Genomic DNA, 26,616 nt, shown 5'->3' with positions numbered 1-26,616 from the left:
TCCTTTTATTACAGACAGTAATTAAAGCAGCTCGCCCTGCCACTTCCATAACAAACACAGCATAATGCCCTAATTATGACTTTATTAATTTAAGTCAGGATTTAATGATTTTAAAAGTGATTTATATTGTTTTTCCTGTTCAGAACAAATGAAATCTGTAGGTTAAATTAATACAGGCTTTTCATCATTGCAGAGTTAAAAACCTAGTTACCAATAAATTCTTCTCATTAGGTTAACATCTGAAACTCTAAGCAGTAAGATAAACAATAATTATCATCAGAATTGAGTGATGCATAATAAAATAACACTTTTACCTTTAAAATCTTATCTGGAAAGAATAGCTACCTTGTTTCAGGAGAGTGCTTTGGCTTGTGATCACCTGGTCTTTGAGGACACTGGGCTTGGCTTTCACATTTGATGAGATGTGATGATCTGTTGGGGGAAGCACCTGTTTCTGGAAAGCACGGCAGTGTCTCTTCAGGTGACAGGCCATCATGGTATATGTTTGTAATCACATATTAGTTTAGTTTTTTTTTTCTCCAAAAGAAAAATTTTAATCTTCATTTTATGTTTGAATTTAAAGTAATTGTTACACCAAGGCGAACCACAAGACACTTTAAGTCCTTTTTATTTGCAAGTACATGTTTTAAACAATGACTTGGGGATAATATATATTGCCATTATTTTGTAGGAGAGAAAACAACATATTTTTCCATCTTCAAGTATAATTACATGTGCTCTGAGATGTTGCCATTGCTCCGTTTTTAATAAACAGCAATCATATTTCCTCCACAAAAATCAATTCTGAGAACCATCGATTCCTCTTCCCTTGCCCTCTCCCTCCTCCTGGCTTGTGCAGCTGTCTCTTAGAATCTGCTTACCAGTTGCCAGCAGAATTGGCAGCTCTTGATAATCTTTAAGTATCTTCAGAAACTGCCCTTTAGTAGTGACAAGAGTTCTCACTAAATTTGAATTTTACATTCCAAATTATTTTCATGATAAACACAGTAGTATGGTAGAGGGGGAAATAGAATGTCAGAGAGAGATAGATGTGAATTCAGAGTTCATGATTCCCTCTTCTGCCAGTGTGACCTTAAAGTTATTTGACCTCAAATGTTGCTTTCCTTATTGTAAGTGGGTTAATAGTGTACCTAGGATAAGAGCATCTGCAGTAGATCATTGGAATCGAGTGCCTAGCACTGCCTGGCCCAGGGTAGATTATTCAAAACAAAACCAAAAAACTTCAGATTGGTTGATTGTGTGTGTCCATGTGTGTCTGCATGTGCATGCATGGATGCATGCCTGAATATATGCGTGTGTACCACATCATGCAAGAGCCTGAGGAGGTTAGAATAAAGTCTTGGATCCCCTGGAACTGGAGTTACAGATTTGTAAGCTGCCATGTGTGTTCTTAGACTGAACACAAGGTCTTCTGTAAGAGCTCTAAACACTCCTAACTGCTGACTAGACCCTAAGGTAGATTTTTAAAAAAATAAAAGATCAGACACAAGTGAGTGAACGCATGTATAAGTAAACAAACACACAGTAATGGTAACTAGACTTTCCATTCTTGGGGAAGTCTCAGCATCTCCAGGCAGTTAGCTTGTCATCTCCACACTATTCCTTCCCTTTGGAAGGATTTGCCACTTACCTTATTTCTGTTTCTCAAATCGTCTTATTCTCAAGAAGCTTCCTAGTCTTGGATATCCAGTATGGGTGGCCCTTTGAGTGTTCTCATTGCATTTTGCAGCTCATTGCTTGTGTGTCTTGTCTCTGCCATTGTGTTTCTCTGCGTGCTCCAGGGAACTATGGACACTGTTAGTTGACACATGGGTCATCTGTATCTTAACTGCTGTTATTTTAGTACCTAGCATGAAGCGAACAAGTTAGTAATAAATGCTAGTTGACCTAGTGGATAAGTGAATAGCACTTTTTAGTGAAACAAGAACCATGTTAGAGTGTGACATGGTGGCATACACCTTCTTCCCAATATTTGAGAATATGCGACTAGAAGACCAAGTGTGAGGCTAGCCTAGGCTACATAGCAACAAAACAAGACCCTATCTAATTAAACAACTAAGAATTTCCTCTGAGCTAATTAATATTCTTTATATAATACATATAAGATCTTTCTCTTAGAACCAAAATCTACCAAATGCAGGTCTGTTGACAAAAGTAGATAGAAACCCTTAAACTTATCAGTAAGCAGTATTTTGCGACATTTGTTTTAAAAATTAGCCTAGGTTCTCAGAATTTGTTAGTTAGCTCTTAATTCCTAGAAAACCAGCTGCCCATCTCATAGTTTTTCTATATTGTTAAAGATTATATCAATTAGTGTTTTATGATTTTTTATTTGAAATTGTTCCAGCTTACTTGGTTGCAGGTAGCACTACCTTTATTAGTATTCATTAAATTTTGTTTTTGTGTGAGTGCATGCTTCCCAGTGCACATGCAAAGGTCAGAGAACCACGTGTGGAATGAGATTCTGTACCTCTGTGTAGGTCCTGACGGTCAGACCCTGGTCATGAGGCTGCAACAGTGATCTTTACTCCCTGAGCCATCTCAGAAGCTCTTATTTAATTTTCATATTTTGGAATCTTACTGTCATCTTTGTTGTGTTTTATAAAATTACTTAAATTTGTGTGCATGAGTAATTTATAGTTTATATTTCAAAATTCATCTTTATTCACAGCAATTCAGAAGTTGGGGAGAAGAAAAATGAAAAATCTAAAGCTTCAGAATCGTCCAGTGCAGAATCCAGTTCCATGGAAGAAAGTTCTTCAGGTTCTGAGTCGGAGTCAGAGTCTGACGAACCTGCGCCCAAGAAAGTTGCTCAGGTAGGAGGTCATTCATGTGCTGGGATGGATGGGTACAGTCTCTTGTAACTTTTTCCAGTTAATAAATACTTTTTCCAGTTGTGTGTTTTGTTGGAAAGCCAAGAAACTGAAAAAGAGATACTCAACACTGTCCTAACTAAAATCGGACGTAATACCTTCGCTCTCCCTGTGGTTTCAGTTCTCCATAGTCTTCCCTAATAACCCAGCTCTACAAAGCGAGAACCACTTTTTACTCCCCATCTGCTCCTGAGATTTTTGGGTAGGCTGTGACAAGGTAGACTTGCTAAAAAGGATATGAAAGGAAGCCTCAGAAATTGCACCGAACACAGAATTAAACTACTGGTTCCAACATGCTCTTTAAAAATATTTAGTAATAAATGTGATTGACAGCAAAATGTTTTCAAAGTTATATATTATTTAGCTAGTTACATTATTTATTTTAGAGCCAATGTGAGAATCATTTATGTATTTATGATCAAACTTTTTGTCTTGTTACTATGAACACATAAAAGCTTAAATTGTAAACGGAGTAACTAGTATAAAGTTTAGATCTAATAATGACTGTCTTTTTGATCTTAGATCATCAAATCATTAGTGTAAATGTTCAACTTGACTCATTGTCTGAGTGATCACCTCTCATTCCCTGTGTCTAGAATAATGACTTTCAGATGTTGCCGTTCGATGAACATGATTCTTCCTAACCCAGTATTTTAAAAAAATAAATTGCTTGTTAACTCTATGAATTGGAATTTCTTTAGTATGTCCTTGAGTAATTAGAAATGAAAATAAATGCATTCAAGTAGGCTTTCCACATCCATATTCATTGTTAAGAATAAGTATATTTAAAATGCTGCTAGTGTTTATCTTGTTTTATTTCAAATATTCTTGCAGTGGTAAAACTTTTTTAAAATTGAATTCTTAATTATGTAACAGAATTTAAATTTTCTGTTTTTTAAAAATTCATGTAAACTTGTAGAAATTTTGCGTTATCGATGTGGATTCACAAAAACACAAGAGTTTCACATGTCCTCATTTTCTACTTTTTAAAAAACTTAAAATATCATTTTAAATAAAGAGCTTCAGATATTGACAGTAAGTCCTACTGGGGTGTGTGTGTAGGGGAAATCAGTGTTCTATAAATGACAGATGTAATTACAGTAAGTTATTCTTACATGGTTTTATAAAATTGGAAAATTTTGACTTCAGTGCCTATGCAGTGTTAGCACTCACAGACACCCAGAAGTCAGTCGTCCATTTTGTTTCCTCCTCATCGGGGGCTTCAGGGAGGAGCTGATATCTTTTTCATGTCTTCTTTGTTTGTTTGCTTGAGTTTTTTGTTTGTTTTGTTTTAATGTTCCAACCAAAGTTTCCCCTCCCTCCTCTCCTCACAGCTGTCCCTCACCTCCATCCATTCCTCCTCTGTTTCTCCTCAGATATAGGCAGGCCTCTCATAGATATCAGCCAGCCATGGTGTATCAACTTGCAGTGACACTGGGCACCTCTACTTCTGCTAAGGCTGGGTGAGGCAGTCCAGAAGGAGGAAAGGGCCAGAAAAGCAGGCGGCAGAGTCAGAGACAGCCCCTGTTCCCACTGTTGGTAGCCTCAGAAGAAGACCTAGACATCACTTCATAATTGATGATGTTAAGAGCAGAGTCCTGGGCCAGGCTTCTTGAGAAATTCAAGGTGTGCATTATCTTGTACCCATGTTTCCTTAGATCACATACTTTGTCTCTCTTTAAATGCCATTTTCTGTCTATATTAGGTAGAAAGGAGAATGTTATTTATTTTTGTTTTAATTTTACAATTGGACTAAATAATTCCAGCCTTCCAGACACTATGTCTTTTTATCTCCACTTTATTCTGAATATCTTGAAGTATATACATAGCATTCGATCATAAGTATACCAATTTTTTAATAATAGGTGACTTTCTAGTTGTGGAAAAGTCCCCCTTGCATCAAATGTTGTGGCTTTTGCTCAAATTATGAGTAATGAAGGCAGATGGTAGCCGCTTTGCCTTCATTTAGTATGACAGAGTGTTGGTGCTCAAAATTCATGCCTTGACTCTGCAGCTTGAATGTTCTTTTACTGTTTTTCTTTCATCGGGACAATGCATTTGAGGGTGCATTGAGCATCAGCATGTGACCACAGAGAGCTTGAATATATGACTTTCAAAACAGTTAATTCTGTGGTGGTCCTATGAGGTTAGTATGGCATTTCTGTTGTTGCTTCAGTCTCCTCATCTATAAAGCAGAGAGTCCAGTTACCTGCCTTGCTGCATCAGTATCTTCTGGGGAAACAAATGCACAAGAGCAACATGAAGCGCAGACATAGCACGGTTTTAATAGTGTTTACCTGTCTCCCCGTGTCTCTTGTCTCCTGCACTTTTCTACTCTTTTTAAACAGTATTGACAGTTTAAGCCTGTTTTCAGTTGTGACCCTAGCTTAGATATACCTTCTTCAGTAGACAGCTGTGAGTCCAATGCCACTCTGTCTTCTCAACTCAGTCTCTATTTAACTTAGCTCTGAGTAGGTGCAGCCTCTATTTACCTTAGCTCTGAGTAGGTGCAGTCTCTATTTAACTTAGCTCTGAGTAGGTGCAGTCTCTATTTAACTTAGCTCTGAGTAGGTGCAGTCTCTATTTAACTTAGCTCTGAGTAGGTTTAATCCTTATTTAACTTAGCTCTGAGTAGGCACTCTGTCTGTTTAGCCAGGAATAAGGCCTGCTTCCTTTGACCTCGTTTTTGTGAGTCAGCATCTATCTACCTTCTCTGCACCCCCCCCCCTTCTCTGATTTGTTTTGGCGCCTGTCCTGGAACTCTCTCTGTAGACCAGGCTGGCCTCGAACTCACAGAGATCAGCCTGCCTCTGCCTCCCAAGTACTAAGATTAAAGGCATGTGCCACCACTGCCCAGCTCTTCTCTGTACTTTTAATTTTAATTTTTATCTACTAGTTTCTCTTCTGACATCCAGCCTTTAAAAAGGAGCCAGAAGAGAAACATGTAGTCTAAAAAGGATGATTTTCATGCCCTCCCTATTTCCTGCATCTCAACCCAGTTACTTCCTAATAACACCACTTTCTGTAGATGCTGGTCTGTGGAGATCAGGATCCCTGCAAGTTCCTGACCCTTTGCTCACATCATCCACTAAAGTACTTACATAGTAATACTTCTGTTGCTCTGCTTCCAGATTTTCTTTTACGCCCTGCTGGGGCTGCTGGAGTTTTAACCCTGCACAACCAGATATGTGTGCTTACACAGTCCTGGCTGTCTTTCCTCCCAACTCCTCCACTCTGCATGCTTTCATCTGATTGCTCCTGTTTCTTCTTTTCCTCCTTTCCCTGTCTCCACCCACTCTTCTTCAGCTCTTCTACCCTTTGCTGTAGTCACCCTCAGACTGATGTTTTCCCAGCCCCCGCCTTCAGCACCGTGGCCGGACCAAGCTGCCATTGAGTTCAGTTAAACACCTCCTCCACCGTGTCTGTGTCCACCTCTCTTTCTGATCTACTCATACGCTGGCCCAGTGCTCACCTTCTCTTAGGAAACTGTGCTTGGCTGTTTCTGAGCCTTTGTTCATCTTTGCATTCTCTTGTTAGAGGAAGTAGAAGGCGAGGAGGAAGTGGCCCCCTGTTAGTCTGTGGTCTTGCCTTCTAGTGGACAGTGACCGCAGAGAACTGAAATGATAGAGTTGGGAGGACATCACTCCTGAATATCTATATTCCTTGAGGGTTTGTCACTTAATGCTGTGTTGCAATCAGTAATGGCCATAGAGCCTGATCTTGTCTCAGATTTGATTGTTTTATGGGCAAGTGCACTTTTATATGCAGGTTTTCTTTTCTGAAATGTTCTGAGAAATGTTTGGAGTATCATCATTTCTAGAAAATAATTCTCTTATTCCAAGTAATACTTATAGCAAAGTTGTTTTTTTAGATTATTTTTATTTTGTATGAGTGCTTACCTGCGTGTGCATGCATGCATACCACACTGGCTGTAGGAGTCCCTGGGAACTGGAATCTCAGATACTGGCGAGCCACTGTGTGGGTGCTGGGAACTGACCTGGGTCCTCTGCAGGAACAGCCAGTGCTCTTAACCACTAAACCATCTCTAGCCCCACAAAATCACTTTGAATAGCACTTTTAAAGCACTTTTACATACTTTATACAGTGTGAAGGAAAGTATTTTTATATGGAAGAGTAGAGAAAAAATTAGCAGTTCAGAGACATTGCATGTGGATGTGATTCTCATATGTGTCTCTGTGTCTTAGATTATTTTGTGACAAAAAAGTTACGTTTTGCGAGTTAAGATGTGTTGGACATTTTATTTAAAATAATGCTTTTAAGGTTGTCAGATGTTTCCCCTTCAATGAACCTAGGCTTTGATATTCCTGTAACTAAGCTTGTTAGGGTGCTTCTGTGTCCTAAGGTCGTGTCAGTGGAGCCTTGCTCTGCTGTTGACACATTAGCTGCTGTCTCTGTGGTGTATGTACCGGATCCTACAGATAGAGATGTCAGTGAGTAAGGTGGTGATCTGAAATAATGATTATACTATACTGTGAATGCACCTATTTCTTTATATATACTGACAATGTTTTGTATGGGGGTTGTGTGGTGGCTGTGTGGGTGCAATGTATAGGTACATGCACCTGCGTTGAGGCCAGAGGTTGATGTCGGGTGTCTTCCTCAATCGTTTCCAACCATAGTTTTTGAGACAAGGCTTTACCCTGAACTCTACCTCCTGGATTTGGCTAGACTAGCTGTCCAGTGACACTATACCTATCCCAGGTTTTATGTGTCTTAGAACTTTGCTGTCCCTCTGTGGGACGTATTGTGACACTGGTGACCTCTCCTGGTGATCTCAGAACCAGTCACTGGCCTGGGGACTAACATCTGACTGTCAGCACATTAAGATTGCCTTAATATCAAGACTTGGTGATGGAGATAACTAATCTGTGAAAGAATCTTAGTGAAAAGGCAGTTTTACTGTGATATGAAATGATCCTGCAAACGCACCAGAGGAACTGTTTTCAGCCTGGTTTCTGTTCTTTGAGAAGTGAAGACGGGTTTGTTTATTCACTGGCTTCACAGGGGTTGCAATCCTAATTTGTGTGACTATTGAATGTTGGTTTTTATTATGAAAATTCAAAGCTTTGTCTCTTTCAGAGTTTGTCTTTCTCAATTGAGTTCATATTTTAAATTCTCAAAAAAATATTTGATTTCAGCTGAGATCTTCAAAACAAAGGGAAACTGCCAAGCAAGTGGTCCTGTGGAAAGAAGCAGGTGTTTTCTGCAGGGGAAGGCTTGTTAGACCCTCTTGTATTGCTCATTAGCATTCATCTGCTCTGGATTTTCAGAACAGTGGGGGATTGATAAACTTTCTTACTGTTATCCTATTGTGTCAAACTAAATTTCAAACCTTTGTGCAATAGAAGCATGTCTGCTGCTCATCACTTCATGTCTTTTTTCTACTTAGCTTTTCTGTAATCGGTATGCAAATGGATGTTCATAATGCGTGAAAACTCTTTACAGAGATATTGTTCATATTTTTGTTTTTATTTAGAACTTAAGATCCTATATTTATTTTAAAATGAAATATATTAACTAGAAGTTAGTTTCTTAACGCTCTGACTTTTTATCCCATTTTGAAAATGTTCCTGTGTTGAGGTGTATAATCTAATGCCATAGAAACAAGGTGGGAATTTGAAGGCGATGAATTGATAAATATGTATTTTTTTTGCAGCAAGATCTTAAGATCAGTAACTGTTGTCCTTATAAAAGTCAAATACAGTCACTCAGCTGTTAAAAACCTAATCCTCTATTTAAAAAAAATATACAAAAACAAATTGTCTATCTTTCTGCTTGATCTCCTCTCAAGTCCTAACACAATGGAAACAGTGGGTGATCTGTCAGTGTGTTTGGTTTGTCAATGGTGGTTTTGTATAAATATTGGGAGGCTAAGAAATAAAATTCACACAGTAAAATATGATTTCATCTGCCTTTTCTCCGCAGCTCCGTGGCTCATGCCGCAGTGTGAAATCCTCATTTTACACACTTTGCAGGCGGAGCACATGAATTATGCATTGAGCAAGAAAAATCTCCTGCCTCAAGTCCTATATGCATTTGCCCAGGTTCTGTCTCTATTACCAAGATGAATTGCAAATGGAGAAATGTTTGATGGAATAGGGCTCTTAACTTCTTTGTTTAGAATTCAGATTTTTATTTTTATAGTAGATCCTTTAAGTATGAAAATGTTGTGAACTTACTATGGATTTTTTAAAATGAAAAATGAAATACAATGTATGAGAAGCGTGCTTGCATATCATGAAGCATTTTATAGCCTTGATTCGGAATGCAAGGCTTTTCCAATTTGGTGGAAATGACCATCATCTATTGCTAATGTTGTATTGCAGTCACTGCTTACTTGCTCTTCTCAGAAAGTCAATGGAATTCTGTCCTTTTTCGAGCCTGTTGTCTCTCTGTCCCAGACTCACATGTAATTCTCTTGTGTTGTGTGTGACCAGCTGTGTGTTAAATAGACACTGATACACAGTCTTGGCTAGGACGTGGAACGTAGGGTGTAGACTTGCCTTCCACTCTAACCTTATCATTTTTGTTGTTTTGATAGACTTCTAATTTTTAGGTTACACTGTGATGAAGACAGTTTTGTCATTGTAGCTGGTGGAGCGCTGTACCCATTGTGTACAGCGGATTGATGAGCCACATGCTGATAACCTTTTGGCTATGTTTTTATTCACGGGGGTGAAGTCTAGTAGTGATGGCCTTTTTATTCTGAATCTGTTTTCATGTACTTGTAACTTAAATTTCAGTCTCAAAACTAGCATTTCTTCTCTTTCTTTTCCTGAAGAGTAGGCATTGGTACTCATTTGAAGAGTTTAGAGGGAGATGATGTTTTGTGTTTAAAGAATGATGGAGTTAAAACTCACCCAGAAGGAAATAATACTGCTTTTTATTTTAGTTATAATCCTTTTTGGTTTTAATGTGTATTCTTACATAATCCTTGAACAGTTCTCTGAATGTTAGCACAAAGGAGAATACACATAGAACTTCAGTTACATGAAAACATTATTTCCCAGATGCTTTTAAAAAGTGTGTGTGTGTGTGTGTGTGTGTGTGTGCGTGTGCGCGTGCGCGTGCGTGCGTGAGCCAAAGAAGCTAGAAGATGGTGAAGGATACCCTAGAGCTGGAATCACAGGTGGTCGTGAGCTGTTGATGTGTGTGCTAGGAACTGAACTCAGGTCCTTTGTGACAGCAGTACTCTGCCCAACCAACACGGCATACTTTGATGCTGTTGTTCATGCGTGTGCACACTTGTAATTGCACCAGCACTCAAGTGGACCTTTTGCTTCAGTGACACAATAAATAATGCCAACAATAAGTTTAAAATTATCTTCTTGGAGAGTGGGGACTTTGCCTAGGTTATTATTTCCATTGCTGAGTACAGAATCTGATATGCATCTAAAAGCCTATACATATCTATTGAATGAATGAGTGAATGAACAAAAAGAAATAAATTTTTTGAATGTGAGAACTCGTGTAAAAGAAAAGGCAGACAGATTAAGCAACACTGATGCAGATGTGTCAATTTAATGCACTGTTCTTTGTTGACCTTTTTTGTTTACTGTACTATTTAAATGTTTATAATTATGTACAGTGGGGCAGGTATGTATGTGTTCATGTGTATGTGGACGCCATGAGTGTAGGTTTTTATTTATCTATTTATGTGTACAGAAGTCAGAGATCAACATCTGGTGTCATTCTCAGTTGCTTTCCACCTTATTTTTTGAGACAGTGTTTACACTGTAACTTATTAAGCAGGAGTGGCTAGCCAGAAATCCTGTCTCTGCCTTCCCAGCATACACTGGGATTATACATGGCTCTGATGTGGGTGTTAGGATCCCAATTCAGGTCCTTATGTTTTTACAGCAAGCACTGCACAAACTGAGCTATTTCCCCAGCCCAGTTATACTATTTTTTATTTTATTATGATGGGTAATCTAGCATAAGGCCTTTGTATTCACTTCATGATGATGAATGTTCGTAAACAGTGAATAGACTAGTTTGTCGTGGAAGAAGCACTGGTTTTAGGTAGATGTGATTTAAATATTTACTCTCTATATTAAACACTCAAGAAAAGGAATGAGTTGTTTTCCATACTAAAGAGCAAGATCTAGAGATGCTGTTTTAATGGGTGCCTTTGGTGAAGCCCTCCAGTACAACCCAACAGAGGGATACCGAGTATCTCGTGAGTGCCTCTCAGGCTAACCTGAGGAGCCCAGCCTGTTACAAGCCTGAGGACATGGTCAGCACTGCCCATGTATTGTTTGGATGTTCCATTTTCTTACGTAAACCTGTTTAACAATTATTTCTATGAATGTTTAGTTACTTTCTAATGAGAGCCAAATTGTATTTTTAGCCAACAACAACAACAACAAAAAAGGTGTCAGGTTGTAAAATAATTATAACATTTAAATTTTCTTCTCAAGGTCTTTTATGGTCTTTAAACACAATTTGTGTGATGAGTAAGAAATACAGTATGCTAACAGAAATTTTGATTCAGGAAAGTGTTTGTATCACCATGCAGAAGTTTAATTGTGTTTTTGTTTCTAAAACTAAGAAGCAAAAACATGCTTGTTTTGTAGTGATAAGAATATTTCATGGTTTTCTTTAGACAAGATCTGAAGTAAGTGAGGTTTTGATATTTTACAGGCAAAAGAAAGAAAACTCCAACAAGAAAGAAATCCTCCCCCCAGAGATGTCTTCCTTCTAGATCTAGATGATTGTAAGTACTGGGACTTCCTTTGTTCTGTATTTATGACTTCCCTGTGTTGTGTCCTTGGATAGTACTTCTCATGTAGATTTCCCAAACTTCAGAAGCATCTGTTACAAACGATACGAGGTGAGAATTTCCAGCCAGTGGTATCAGTGCCTTTCATTGGTTCAGCATGCCAGTTCTGTGTCATGTGAGTAGAGCACCAAGTCAAGAGTATTAGACCCATTTTACTTTGGTAGTTTGCCCTTGCACTACCGAATAATGCTCCTGCCTCATAACTTCCACATTGCAAGATCCTCACTGGGGACTGACACTGGAAGGGAACCAGGAGAGGAACTAAAGAAACCCAGCACCATCTTCTACTTGCCACAGTGGCTTACAAGCCTTGCCTGGCCAGTTTGGCTCTTCCTTCAATGTTTTAACTATGGAAAGTCTTCATTCAAGCAAATTTTTTTTTTTTTTTTGGCTTTTCGAGACAGGGTTTCTCTGTAGCTTTGGAGGCTGTCCTGGAACTCACTTTGTAGACCAGGCTGGCCTCGAACTCACAGAGATCCACCTGCCTCTGCCTCCCGAGTGCTGGGATTAAAGGCGTGGGCCACCAACGCCCAGCTGCAAATATATTTCTAAGAATTCAGAAGCCTATAACTTTACTAACCTCAGCATATATAGTCACCATTCCTAAATCATTCAGTGTGGTGGGAGCTGAGTAATAGAGTGAATTGATTGCTAGGCCGATTCTGAATGAGCAGAGTAGTAGGAAATAAGAGTTCATGAGTGTTAAACTGCTCTAATTTTCAGTGTACTTCTCCTGTGTGGAGAAGGAGTTGTTTTGGGGTTACCTCCTTTTGACATAGATCCATTCTATTACATTGTCTATTGTAATAGCCACAGCAAATTCCTTTTTTTTTTTTTTCAAATTTTTCAATTTAAATTAGAATGGAGCTTCTTTTACATGTCAATCACAGTTCCTTCTCCCTTCCCTCCTCCCTTGCCCCCACCGACCCCCTATCCATGCCCTTTCTGCTCCCCAGGGAGGGTCAGGCCTTCCATGGGGGATCTTCAAAGTCTCATGTCATTTGGAGCATGGCCTAGACTCTCCCCTGTGTGTCTAGGCTGAAAGAGTATCCCTCTATGCCACAGAAAATTCTTAATAGAGAAAAATAGAACTGGGTGTTGGTGGCATAGCACTTGGGAAGCAGAGGCAGGAGGATGTCTGTGAGTTTGAAGGCAGCCTCGTCTACAAAGCAAGTTCCAGGACAACTAAGACTGTTACACAGAGAAACCTTGTCTTGAAAAATTAGAAACAAAAAACCAAAACAAACAAAAAAGAAGTTTCTAATACAGAGAAACACTTACTATAGAGAAACTGAACGTATTTGACCATGTTAGCAAAGATAATAAGGTTTGGTATGATCGGATGTTGTAGCGTTTGGGTGTAGCAGATGCAGGGTGTATGCTGCATTGATGGAACTAGAAGTCATGTTAAATGAGGTGGAATCGCAGACAAGCCTTGCATATTTTGTCTAATGTGGCATCCGGGATGGTGGAAGATCATGAGAGTAAACAGAAGACTACAGGAGCAAAGGAAAGGGATGGGGGCCGGTAAGTGAAGGTAATGTGCTCCAAGTCATCATACCATAAAAGAAAATGCCATAACGAAAGCCACTGAAGAGGTACATAATACTGGGTTAGATACCACAACCCTAAGAGTGCCCATCCCTCATTGAATTCATAATGTGTCATTCTTAATGCTGGCTGTTAGGTTTGAATGTGAACTTTCCCCAGGGCTCAAGTGTTGTTGGCTTGGTCCTTAATTAAGATTGTGAAGTTATTTGACTCTATGGGTATCAGGAGATAATACCCATGCCAGAATAATACATGACCTGCAGTCTGCTGTTGGACTTCAAGAGAGCAATATACCTTCTGTCTTTGGTGTGTGTGGGGGTGGGTATAGTTTATCATTGTGGAAACTTGAATATCTTTTAGTCCCTTAAAATAACTCCTAAGGCAGCAGTCACTCTGGTGTTCCTTTATAGGGAGGGTAAACCTGTTCATCACACCCTTAGTTCAACTAGTTCTGAAGTCTTTCCAAATAGACAGTAGCATTTCTTCGTAAGCCTTATTGTCTCTACTATTAATACACTATTGAGTGTTGTGCAGGTAAGGCATAGAATAAGGTGGCTAAGTGGACAATAAAAGTTTGAGGCTTCGCTTCCTGTTTTGAGACAGTCTCAGTATATACCCGTAGCCAACCTGAAAGTTGTTATCTATACCACGTTGTCCTTAAACCTCTGCCTACAGAGAGCTGCGAGTGTTAAAGGTGTGATCCACCGTGCCTGGACTGTAGAGAGTTCAAATCTCAGTTCTTCTTACTTCTTAGTTGTGTTCCAGTTTATTTGATGTCTGTATTAGTCAGGGCCAATAGAATGCATGCACATTGAAAGGCACTTATCAGATCGGGTTGCATGATGTGGTCTAGCTAGTCCCACCATTGCTGCCTTCACACTGAAGAGGCCCGAAGCTGGCAGCTGCTCAGTCGATAAGGCTGGCTGCCTTGGCAGTCCCAGTCTATCTCTGAAGGTCTGGAGAATTCCTAGAGCCACTCGACTTTCAGCCGGATGTCAGTGGCAAATGGCAGTCACAGCCCCAGCAGCAAAATGCCAATAGGGTAGATGAACTTGGCAGCACACTGTGAAGGCGAACAGGCAAGAAGCAAATGCCCCCCTTGCTCAGATCTATTAATCCGACCTGCCACCAGGAGACACTGCCACATTTTGGGTGGGTTGAACTGATCTTGAAAGTTCCTCAGATGCATCCCCAACAGTTCATCTGTTAATTGATTCTAGATCCACTCACATTGATAGCTAACATTTACCATCACACCCACTGATTTAGTTGCTGGGTCTACAAAATCAAACAAATACTGTCCTGGGGGTTGAATGAATTGCTCTGTGCGGAAGCACTTCCGTCTGCACCTGTACATGGCAAGTGCTTGTAAGGGTTAATGATGACAGCAGCAAGTGATGTAACTAGTCACATTGGACAAGCTGAGTAGCAACAAACCAGCCCTTGTATACTGCTGCTGCAATCTATTTTGAATCAGAATTATAATCAGAGGAGTTATTTGGTAATTGTCATATCATACATACTTTATCAAAGAAAAGAGTGTTTTGTTGAAAGTCTTAAAAATATAGGGTTGGGAGGTGGCTCTGTCGGTAAAGCACTTGCCATGCTAGCATGAAGATGGACTTTTGAAACCCCAGAAACACATAAGGTTAGGTATTTTAGTACATACCTGTAAGCCCAGCACTCTTAAACCAGAGGGGAGCCAGGAGAGTCCATGACAGCTTGTATGCCAGCTAGCCTGGGTACAAAGCAGTAAATAGAGAAGAGACCCTGCCTCAAACAGGGTGTAAGCTGAGGTTGTCCTCGAGCCAGCATGTGGATGGATACACACACACACACACACACACACACACACACACACACACACACACACACACCCACAGCCGTGCTAAATATAAAGCATTGGGGAAACCAAGGACTTCATCCCCACAGATGCCTAGTCCCACCTCTATGTTTCTATTGTGTGTGTAGACTTGGTTTAAGATTTCCTTTAAAAGTTCTCTTTCTTGGCACTGTCACTTACAATCTGTAGTGTTGCTTTGTTTTTTAAGGGTGTGTATCTTTTTTTCTTATAAATTTCTTGAACACAGAGACCTTATCTTGAAAAAGAAACATTTCATTGTTAACTTTATGAATTAATTGTTTTTCTGCATAATCCCTGGGATATTGTAAAACTAAAAGGAGAGAAAAATGTGAAAAGTGGGGTCAAGTTAAGTAAAGTTACCCCTTTACACTATTACTTTGGAGAGAGAATTTGCTGGAAGATAAAACTTTTTTGTGTTCTAGCTTTTCCCCCATCCAATTCAACAGTTAGAGACTGTACTAAAAACTAAAAGTCAGCGAGGTGACATGTTCATAGGCTAGTAGAAACTAAAACATTAAAGGTTGCACAATGAGCCAGGTGGTAGTGGCACAGCTTTTAATCCCAACACTTGGGAGGTAAAAGACAGGCAGATCTCTGAGTTCGAAGCCAGTCTGGTCTGTCGAGTGAGTCCCAGGACAGCTAGGGCTATACAGAGAAACCCTGTCTTGAAAAAAACAAAACAAACAAACACAGAAAGGTGCAATCAGTGTCCCATGAGAGGTACAGTTGTCAGCTTGTCAGAGGGGAGGCGGAGCCTGAAGTGACATGCAGATAGGCTGAATGATGTGGACTAGCATCATGGGAAAAATAATCAAGTCATGTAATTGGAATTTTGTTTTGAATAGATTTTCAAGATCCAGATTTCTGTTCTTAGGTGCATGCCAGCTTTAGCACATAGCTTTGTGGCAGTGTGTAATTAGAGGGCATTATCCAGTCTGGACTCTAATTGGTTAGAATGCAGGAAAAACTGAAGGTGTGAGTTAAGCATCCTTTAAAAAGCCTGACCTAGCTGGAAATCATTCTTTACATTTTTCTATATGTTAATGTGGAAAATATGCCTTACCACTTTCTTTCAGTAAAGTTCTGGGTGATAAATGTTAACGATACAAATTTTCAAAAATTATTACTCAAGATATTTATACTTTGTTTTGTTATAGGTTTGGCATTATATTTTGAAAGCTCACTCTGTTACTTAATAATAACTTGACTAAATCAGGATGAAAATTGCCATACATTCATTAGTCAGAGTAATTTAATTAGATTTACTAGCAAAATAAAATGTTGCTTTTAATAATATGAATTAAATTCTTATGCACACTTACTTATTTGGGCCTTTTCTTCCAGTTAACCCAGTATCCACCCCAGTTGCCCTTCCTACACCAGCCCTTTCTCCAAGCTTGATAGCTGATCTTGAAGGTCTAAACTTGTCAACTTCTTCATCAGTCATCAACGTAAGTGACCTCCATGTAATACCTATGACCATATGGTACATATCATCTTTCTTATGAAAAAAAACAAATAATTTATGTGAATTCTTAGTATTCAGTAGTGCCTCTTCTAACAAAAGTCTGATTCAGACAGACCTTTAAATTTTGTAATGGTATTTAAATTTATCCAGCTTTTATCTCTCAACTTACTTCTGCTTTTTAGTTACCTTTAATTACTATGTGTACCTTTTTTTCACTGCCCTAGGTCTGTAACATAAAGGGATTCTTTGTCACATCCAGTTAGTGTATAGATAATAATGTGTCACCAGTGAGGATATGAAATATGATGTATGCACAATCACATGCACTTACATCACACACACACTCACTCACACACACACAGTGCATGTTGAATAGTTTTATTGTAGGCACATAGACTCTGCCTGAAGGAAGACATCTGTGCAGTGGAGGCAGAGAATAAAAGTTAATCATTGTGTATATTAGCCCACAGTCCTGTTCTCACCACTTGGCTACTAAAAGGTCATTGTTATTTTTGTCTTAAAAGCCCAGGATTGTATTTCCCTTTATGATATCTTTACACATTTATTTATATATGCTGGTATCTTAAAAACATTAGCATTATTTGAGGGAGTGTAACTTTAATAAGATGAGGATTCTGCCAACACAAATAACATCAAAACTGTCAACCTGTCAGTGTCTGAAGCTACAGTAATTTTTCTGCACGTTAGCCTGTTATGCCCACCAACGTTTCACTTTGAGTCCAACAAGCTACCTAGGATATACAGTTTATTGCTGTGGCTGACCTTCTGCTAAGATAGTCCAGTCGGTGAGCTTAATGAGCACACATAACTGGGAACTGATCTTGTGTAGTCAGTGGTCAGGGAGCTGCAGGCTGCAGATTGCAAATCTGAGCTGCCTGGGAAACATGGCGTTGCCTCTATTGAAAAGGAGGTATCAAAGCCTTGTGCGTCATTCCAGGGGCTTTCCCCTTCAGACTAATCGTGCTGCACCAGTCTGTGCTGAGAAGAACAACTTGCATTTGTTCCTTCTTGGTGAGTTCACACAAAGCACCGTTGAAAACTAGTAAGCTGCAGTAGTCTGTTCAAATATAGAATGAGATTTTTTCTTAACCACTGAGAAGTGAGTAAGTGGTGTTTTGGCTTTCAGGATGTTCTTTCTAAAGGAAAAGGCATATTAAAGCATATTTAAAAAGATGGGAAAGCATTGAAAACTGGCAGTGAAGTCTTTCGTTTACTCAGGTAATAAATATTTACTGAGTGTGTGTGTTAGCCTCTAAAGACTTAGAAAGTGGTGATCAGAAAATCTATAGTGAAGCATTTATGCGCCCCCAAACTCGCTAGGCTGTAAGATAGGATAGATAACAACCTGCTCTCAGACACCAACTGCGTGGGACACAAGTCCTTGTTTGGCCACTTACTAGCCGTGTGAGTTTGTTGCAGTTTGGCAAGTAGCACCTCTGTACTTCAGCTTCCTTTCTTCCTGGATTGTGGTATTGTGTTAGAGCAGAGACTGGCCCGTTGCATCATTCAGTAAACCATTTTTAGTCTCCCTCTCTCTGAGTGTGGGCATGCATATGACATGAGGGCATATTTGCAGGACTTGGGGCCTGAGGGGTTTCTGTTCATTTGGTTGTTGTTTTCTTCAATTAAAATGAAGCTGTGTACCCTACAAGATTGGTTTCTCTGTATGTCTGCATTGCAGTCATCCGTTATGATCACTCATTACGTGTGTGTGTGTGTGTACGCGCGTACTTTTCTAATTTCAGCTAGTTCAGTTTAACCTTTGTTATCTTTTAGATTGTTGTTGTTTGTTGTTTTGTGACAAGTTCTTCTGTAGCCCACACTGATTGTGAACCCATAATGTTCTGACACAGCCTTGCAAGTGCTGGGCTTATAACTGTACCATGTCCAGTCTTTACTAATTTAAAAAAACAAAACAAAAACGTAGAACTATTGATATAAAAGGGGAGGAGTACAAAATCAGGCAAAACTCATTAGGTAGGCATCAAAATAAAGGTTACTCTTAGGAGAGAGAGTTAGCGCTTGTAAGGGATGTGTGGGAGCTCTGGGGACGGTTTATGTTCTGGCTTTTGATGGGCACACTTGTGTGGGCGTGTTCCATTTAGGGTGAAAAACCATTGAACAGCTGTGCACTTAAAACATGCTTTTCTGTGTGTATACTTTCCTCTAGTAAAACATTTTTTAAGTAGACAGATGATAGAAATGGATTATAAATTCAAGAGGAAGTACAGATGATAATGGATGGGTGGAAATGTGCAGTTGTATTAATGAATAAATGTAAGTTTAAAGAACCATTTTGCCTGGCATTAGCAAAGTACTGCAAAATTCAGTGCCTGTTGGTGAGGAGACTATGAAATGGGCATTTTGTTACCAACTCATTCAGGATGCATCCTTCCAGATGATATCATGGCTGCCCATAACAGAATCATCAAAACACTCAGTCTTCCACCCAGTAAATCTACTACTGAGGGAGTAATAAGAAATGCAGAGATTCCTATGTAAGGTGGTTTGTAAGCCCTTGTCTAATGGCAGGCTAGGTAATGGCTCTATAAAATATGGCTAAAATAATTTAAGACAATTTTTATTATCAATAAAATATGTTCTAATGTGAAGGGGAAAAATGGATCCATAAATGTAACATGCATAGATCTCAGTGTTGCAAAATTATACAATGGTATTTGTAAAAGAGGGAAAATAAAAGACTATTAAAAAACATAGTGTTAATTTTCTGAATTATGGGATTATAGATTTCTGTTTTCTATATTTTTCATATTTTAATTTAATCAAGCTGTAAACATGATCCAAATCAGTTAAAGCATATGTGGAGAGGACATCTGCCAATGACTAGTGTGTTTCCAGCACAGTTCACAACTGTCTGTCTGTCTGTATTACCACTAGCTAGTTGAATGATTTCTCAGCTCTCCAATGTTGGCAGTAGGAGAGGCCTCCATGTTTGTTTCTAACTCTAGTATTCTAAGCATATGTAAATCTAAGAAGAAGCAGTAAAAGTGGTTATAGTGGGATGATGAAACAGGATTGTAAAAATAAATAGATGAAACTTTTCTTTAGTATATGTATGGCTTTTTTGTTCATAGGTTTATTTATTTATTTATTTATTCCCCTGGATTTTTTCCTTGCGTATCTGATAGATTTTGTTTCTTATAATCAACTAAAATATATGCACAGAAACCCAAAGAACAGTTTTTCACACCAAATATTATTCTCATGAAAATTTCCAGATAGACCTAGGTGTGATGGTTAAATGGGATGCTGAGGCAGGAAAATTGCAATTTTTAAGGCTAGCCTGGACCACACAGTGAGACCCTGTCTCAAAATTACTGGGTATGGGGATGGAGAGATGGACCAGTGGTTAAGAGCAGTGACTTCAAAGGACCCATGTTCAGTACCCAGCACCCACCTGACTGCTAACAATAGTCGGTTACTCCATTTTCAAGGGATCTGATGCCTTCTTCTGGTCTCCACCAGTACTGCATGAACATGGTGCACAGACTTGCAGGCAAACCAGTCATACACTTTAAAAAAAAAGGACAGAAAGATAGAGGGGAAGAGAGAAAAGAGGGAGAGCCCCACTGTTCATTCCAACTGTTTGAATCATGCATTTCAGACGGGGGATGTTTGTGCCGAATGAGCATGATTATGAGGCAGAGGCTTCGCTGTCTCAGCCTGATGGAGATGATATGTAAATACAGCACTTGTTTCAGCCTTGCCTGAGACAGCTTGCAGTTGGCCAACACATGGCTCCTAAATAGAGAGCATTTTTGATTTTGCTCATGATATTTCAGTGACAAACTGTTAATACAATGGATGTTTTTACTTGATTATCATTAAACCAGAGTTTAAATCTAGTCCTGACTACACAGATGGAGCAGGCTCCTGCATATTGGGGTTCTTGTGGAATGGAGACAGTGGAGAAGAGATGATTTTGTATATAACAAAAATGTGAACGAAATTTTAGTACTCTAGAATGTTGAAGTGGAGCTCCAGTCTCTGTAATTTAGATGGCCTTGTACATCTGGGTTGCATAATGGTGCTATAAAGACACAGTGAAGGTTGCCTCTCAGAGAGGAAGATGCTCAGTCAGTGAAGCATTTGCCTTGCAAAATGTGAAGACCTGGGGTGGGATCCCAGATCTCACGTGGAAACTAGGGATAGCAGCACAGCCTGTATGCCCAGCTCTGGAGGCCACTGAGTCAGTGAGGCCCCAGTTCTGTGGAGAAGACATCCAGTGTCAACCTCCTGCCTCCATATGTACATACATGTGCCTGCACATGAACATACACACCACGCAGACACACAGTTACTTTTAAAAGCTATTTTAGGGAATTTCTGGTTTATCTGATCATTGATGTCACCGTGGCCTTGGCTTATTCATTGATTTAGTCAGCTGGTGATTTAAGATTGTGTGTCTGTGGGAATGCCCTTTCTGCGCTATGATGTTCTCAGGCAGTCTACCGCCTTGCAGCATCCGTAATGGCCGTACGGTGCCCGTGGCTCTTTAGCACTTGACCACAAGCAGAAGAAGCTCACTCAGGAAGACAGGGGACATGAGAAGTGTAGTTTGGGACACAGGGACTTGGTTTCTGCTTGTTCTGAGCTGCTTCTCATCATTGTGACTTGGAATTTGACCCTTACAATGTAGAGATATTGTCCCTGAATATCTACACATGTTTTTGTGAAAATTACGTAAAGTAACAGTCTTAAACAATGTTTGGATGACTCCCAAAGTGTCCCTGGAAGATTGCATGCTTCGGGATCAAGGTCAGAAGACTACAGTGTGACGATTTTATCAGGACTTGGAGGACTGGAGGGAAAACTTGGTAAAGATTTGGGGCAGGACCTAAGAGCTCTTCCAGGCCTTTGTGTTCATTAAAGGCAGAGTCGGCTCACCTGGGCTACTCCCGGGTCTCCAGTTCCAAGCGAGCTGGGAGAAGCAGGAAGCAGGCACGTGCTGCTAGCCCAGTGGCTCAGGAGATTCCCTTGAGTGAACCCAGGAACCCAAAACCCACCTAGGCAGCATAATAAAACCCCATCTCAGAAAACAAAAGGAAAGGGTAAAGAAAAGTGACTCAGTAAAACAAGAAGGTACTTTCCACTCCCCCAGAAAGCACAGTGAGCAGCAGCATTGGAAGCCATCACTGTAGAGGAAGGTGTGGTTTCTGTCTCTTCAGGCTTAAAGTCACAGTAGACCAACTAAAAGTTTGTGTGGCCTTATAACTCCTTTTCTGTCTCAGAAATTCAAGCTGAAAGTAACAGTTTTAAAATGTTTGGAATGACTCTGTAGTTCTCTCCCTCTAAACCTAGAGAAGAAAATTAAAAACAAACACATTAGTATATTCAGTATCTTACAAATGAAGAAAACTTTGTAAATATATTCCTAAGGAAACTTGGAAGGAGCAGTGAATGATGTGTGCCATTCATAAATAACATTTTCTTAGTTATGTTTAATATGACCAGGACCAGTGCTTTAGCAAAGCATAATATGCTACAAACTAGAGTCAACATTATGAAAAATGGTGTTTTCAGGACACCTGAAATTGCAGCACTATCCTATGGCGACTCTGACTGTGTGACCATAAAAAAACAGGTGTGGCCTGCATAAGCCACTGTCTCCTAATGGAATTAATTTAGGATAGTGCAGCAAGGCTCACTAAGAAAGTTGATCAGTAGAGAATAAAAGTATAGTATATTGTGGAGGGAAAGTTCAAGAATTGCTATGAAGGGAGCACCAGAGCTGATGATGCTGTGTATGCCAGTTTGTTAAATTGGCCCAAGATCTCTGATGCCACGTACACTTTCAAGGGTTTCCCTCAAGCCACCCCCAGGTTTAGTAATTTGCTAAAATTCACAGAGCTCGGGAAAGCACTATACATAGGGTTACCCATGGATTCTGAGAGTTCTAGATGTACGCTCTGGGTGACATCAGGATGTGGCATCATGCACAGAGTGTTGCTACCAGGGAGGCTCGCTGAACCTTGGTGCTGTGGAGTTTTTAACTGAGGCTTCATTGTATGGGCGAGGCTGAAGTGCTCTGTGGTTCATCTGCAGTCTTCCCTGCTCTCTAAAGGTGAGGTTGCTGTGAAGTGCCCAGTGCCTGTCCTGAGTTTTGTCTTAGTGTCTGTTCTCTAGGTGTCTCCCATGCCTCATTGCAGTGACATAAATGGACAGGTATGGACCCAAAGGGCCTGCATGTAACAGTTCCTGGATAACTGGGCCAATCCCAGCATTTAGAGTTAGCCTCTTAGGAGCCAGTCTTTCCTGAGGACAGAGTGGGAGGCCAAGTCCTTCCTCTCCAGTGTGTCCATTCAGGTAAGTATTCAGGCCAGAGACTAAATGGTCGGTTCAGTATTTATAGTGGAATGTGAAAAAGAAGATTTGTCCCAAAGACAAGTGATTTTATTTTCATAGAAATTCTATGGCTGTCATTGCCATTATGTGTTGTTGTTTTTCTGATATTCACTGAGCCCTATGTCTCTGCTGCAGTTTTGAACCTTTAGCACAGCTTAAAATTGAGACATCTGAACTACTTTTGCTCTCACACATGGTAGAAGGCTACTTTTTACAAGCTTCTCTTTGTTTGCTTTCTTTGAATTTGCATGAGAGCCCTTGTTTCAACCCCCTGTGATGCTATGGTACAGACAGTGGCAGCTGCACTGTGCCTGTTCTCTGTGGTCAGTATGGAATCTCTGGAGCCATGCAACTAATGTTCCCTTCTCCCCGAGGATTGACAGTGAAGCGTGTGAAAAAAGGGAACCCACATCTAACACTTGAATTTGAGCAAGCCAGTGGAGGTCAGGGGAGCACACACACACACACACACACACACACACACACACACACACACACACACGCACGCACGCACGCGCACACACACACACACACACGTACGTACAAACAAACAAAAACAGCTTCTAAAGTTAGTTTTCTATCATTAGCTGTGGCAAGAAATATAGAAATTTAGCTACCAAATAGGCTAATGGCTTTCTGCTATAGGAAAATGGCATCCAGTGAGATTGGCACTCTCCATGATGAAGGCTGAGGTCTTGACTGTGTTTTGTGATAAAAATTTAACACGAGAAGAGAGAAGAGCCTCCCTTTGGCCTGCTTTACTATAGAGGTCACTCTTTAATTTAGAAAGAATCTGAAAGAAAAGGCAAGCTATAACTGAGGGGGAAGAATTGGATTCATTCCACCTGAAATCAGTTAAAGCAGCATATGGGATTACTGGGATAATTGTACATAGCAATGATGGTCATGATTAAAATTGGCCTTCTAACCCCGGAATGGCTGTGAACATGCCTTCCACTCCTTTTATACCTCCAGGGTGTCAGGGTTTTTCCCAAGTTGCCTTGCAAGGATAGATTGCTGTTGGAGTCATCCTACGTGTATTAGTAAGCATGATGTTCCACGAGTATGCAGTGTCATTCATGAAAGTGGTCATGTGTCTGTATGAAGCTGTATTTAAGCTCTGAGATAAGAGACAGGTCCAGCTAAGATCAAATTCCTTTGAGTTTAAAAGAGAAACAAATTATGAGTCAAATTTTAAAATAATTTTGTCATTTTAAATTTGAGGAAAACCCTTTATTTGTTCTGATGAAAACGTCAGTAGTCATGGAACTGTGTTAAAAATAATGAAAAATCACTGGCCTGGGTCTGCTTAAATTGAAAACATTTTTTAATTAACATTTGACAGTATTTTGTGCTTCCATTGCCTAGCTACGTCCTGTCTTGTTCTTTTATTCAGTCCTCTATAGTTGGGAACGGATTTAATTTTGCAATTAAACTTGAAGGTGTGCCTTGCTGTGTGTGGCCTGGTGTTTTTTCTCTGATCTTCTTAGAGGCCATCTAAGTTCTCACCTGTTCCTTTTCTAGGTTGTAAAGGAAGCAACTTTTTTTTAACTTTATTTTTATTTATTCTTTGTGTCTTTCACATCATGCATCTCGGTCCCAGTCATCTTCTGTCCCTCTGGATACACAGGGAGCTGCTTTTGAAAAGGGAAGAAGATTACAATTGAGTTTGAATTGCAGATATTTTGTAAAATATTTTAATTGGTTTAAACAAACACATGCAATTACATTATTATGGGTGAAGGTCAGAGGACAACTTCTTCTCTCTTATTATGTGAGTCTTGCAGATACAACTTGGCCCGTCAGCCTCAGCTGCGGGTGTCTTTTCTCCCAGAGCATACACACACACACACACACACACACACACACCACATATACGCACCATACACACACACACACACACACACACCACACACATATACACACACAAAACAATCCAGGTTAAATCTTAAATGGTAAAGAATACTCCTATTGCTTTGTGTAACAATAGAGCTCTCCCCATTGAGAAGTCCACTGAGCTGCTAATTACAGTTACTAGTGAATACAGACCACAGAGGACACACACGTCTGCAAAGAGAAAGGCTGCAAGAGTTGAGAGTAATGAAACCATGGCCTTTCTCCCTCTTCTCTGCCATTCTCTTTGCTTGGCTGCAGGTCATCATTGCCAAGGCTGAGACAGTACACTGCTCATCTCCTGCTGCTTTCTTAAGATTTTAATTTTGGCTTTTCCTTATAACTGCATGCACTACAGTAGGAAATTGGAGGGACTTTAAAATGTAATTTGTTCACAAGAGATTTTCTTTTCTAGAAGATTTATTCTCTATTTCTAAAACTGATGTCACTTTGTGTGTCTGTCAGCTGTAACCCAAGAATTCTTATTCTCCCTTTGTGTCATAAGTGACTGTGCACTGGCCACTCACATGTTAAATCTCTTGTGTGCCAGTCAGGTTAACTTTCTCTTACCACTGTTGTCTTTAAAAGCTTGCTGAATTTGTTTTCTAAACACACAGCACAGGACTAAAAATAAATAAATCTTATTTAATGGTGTTAAATCTTAACATGAAAGCCTGAAAAATATTATAGTAAAATTCATAAAGACTTTTGTTTCCTTTCCAAGAAAGATAAAATGAATTCAGCTATAGGGTGCAGTCCCAAGTAACACAAGAAATTAATTTATTACCAGAGATAAGAGAGCATGAAGTAAAAATAGATAAGTACGGTATATGACCCTAATATCAAAGAAAAGTAAAAACCACTTATCTTGGAATAGATCAGACACACTGTTATTCAAACCATTCAGGAATGTAATTACATCCATCTTTTATAATCCTATAAATCAGAGTTATTTCTCTAAGTTTGCAGCTGTTCTACATTACTGGGTTTATAAATACCTCCCCAGAATGTTAGGGTAGTACTAAACACTATGGCTCAAAGCATCAGCCATCCCAGAAAGGTGTGTGGAGGAAGAGAGCCATGTGCCATGAGTGTGTCCTCCTGGGGCCAGTCAAGCGAGGCAGCTGCATGAGGATGAGTGGCCAAGGAAAAGTGAATGCCAGTGGTTGAAGAAGAAACTAAGGAAGTGGGTTCTGGTTTGGGGTGTGAAATACAGTATTTTAAGGTTTTTTAGGGCTGTGTTTTTTTTAATACATACAAACCAAGCTTGTTGGTAAAATTATGTCTAAAGTTTGTTTTTAATAACACAGAAGTAAAGTAAAAGATGGGTTAGATTGACTGAACAGACGCTGCCATGTTTGGTGTGAGTCTTCTCCTTCCCTATTGTGGTGAGGTCCAGCCCAGGGCTCCTGCGTGGACGCCCACATACTGTCTCAGTGCTAAAGGGAAATAACCTGGAACTCAGTGGAGAGGAACTAGTTGTTACTACTTTAGTCTTCATTTTTGTGTACATTTGAAACCTTCCCTAATATATTTTTAAATATGTAAATTCATATGGCATATTTGATAGAATTATGATGTGGAGCAGTAGCTTGTAAATTTAAACCCATCATCAGTGTTGAGGTAAGTTCATAACCTCATCTGTGAAATTATGGAACTGGAACAATTGTTTCTCAGCCTTTTCAGCTCTAAAGTTAGGAAATCTATATACATTAATCTATATACTCCAATTGACTTCAGCAAACATCATGAAAAG

At 39.7% G+C, this 26,616-nt stretch overlaps 1 protein-coding gene across 3 annotated transcripts in view; it reads left to right on the top strand.

Annotated features, from left to right (window-relative positions):
- The window catches only part of Ap3b1 (adaptor related protein complex 3 subunit beta 1), a 194,720-nt gene that overhangs the window by 115,089 nt on the left and 53,015 nt on the right, over positions 1–26,616 (top strand). For all 3 annotated transcript variants that reach the window (XR_005869832.1, XM_005065647.4, XM_040728840.1), the window contains exons 20-22: positions 2,693–2,837; positions 11,559–11,631; positions 16,457–16,563. Coding sequence is in view for 2 of the 3 variants with exons in the window: in XM_005065647.4 (XP_005065704.1) it covers positions 2,693–2,837; positions 11,559–11,631; positions 16,457–16,563 (325 nt within the window). In the remaining variant the exon portion in view is untranslated. The remainder of the gene's footprint in view (positions 1–2,692; positions 2,838–11,558; positions 11,632–16,456; positions 16,564–26,616) is intronic.

The sequence above is a fragment of the Mesocricetus auratus genome, unplaced genomic scaffold (assembly GCF_017639785.1).
Source record: "Mesocricetus auratus isolate SY011 unplaced genomic scaffold, BCM_Maur_2.0 Super-Scaffold_100020, whole genome shotgun sequence".
In the NCBI taxonomy this organism is placed as follows: Eukaryota; Metazoa; Chordata; class Mammalia; order Rodentia; family Cricetidae; genus Mesocricetus; species Mesocricetus auratus.
This window is presented reverse-complemented; position numbering and strand designations above follow the sequence as displayed.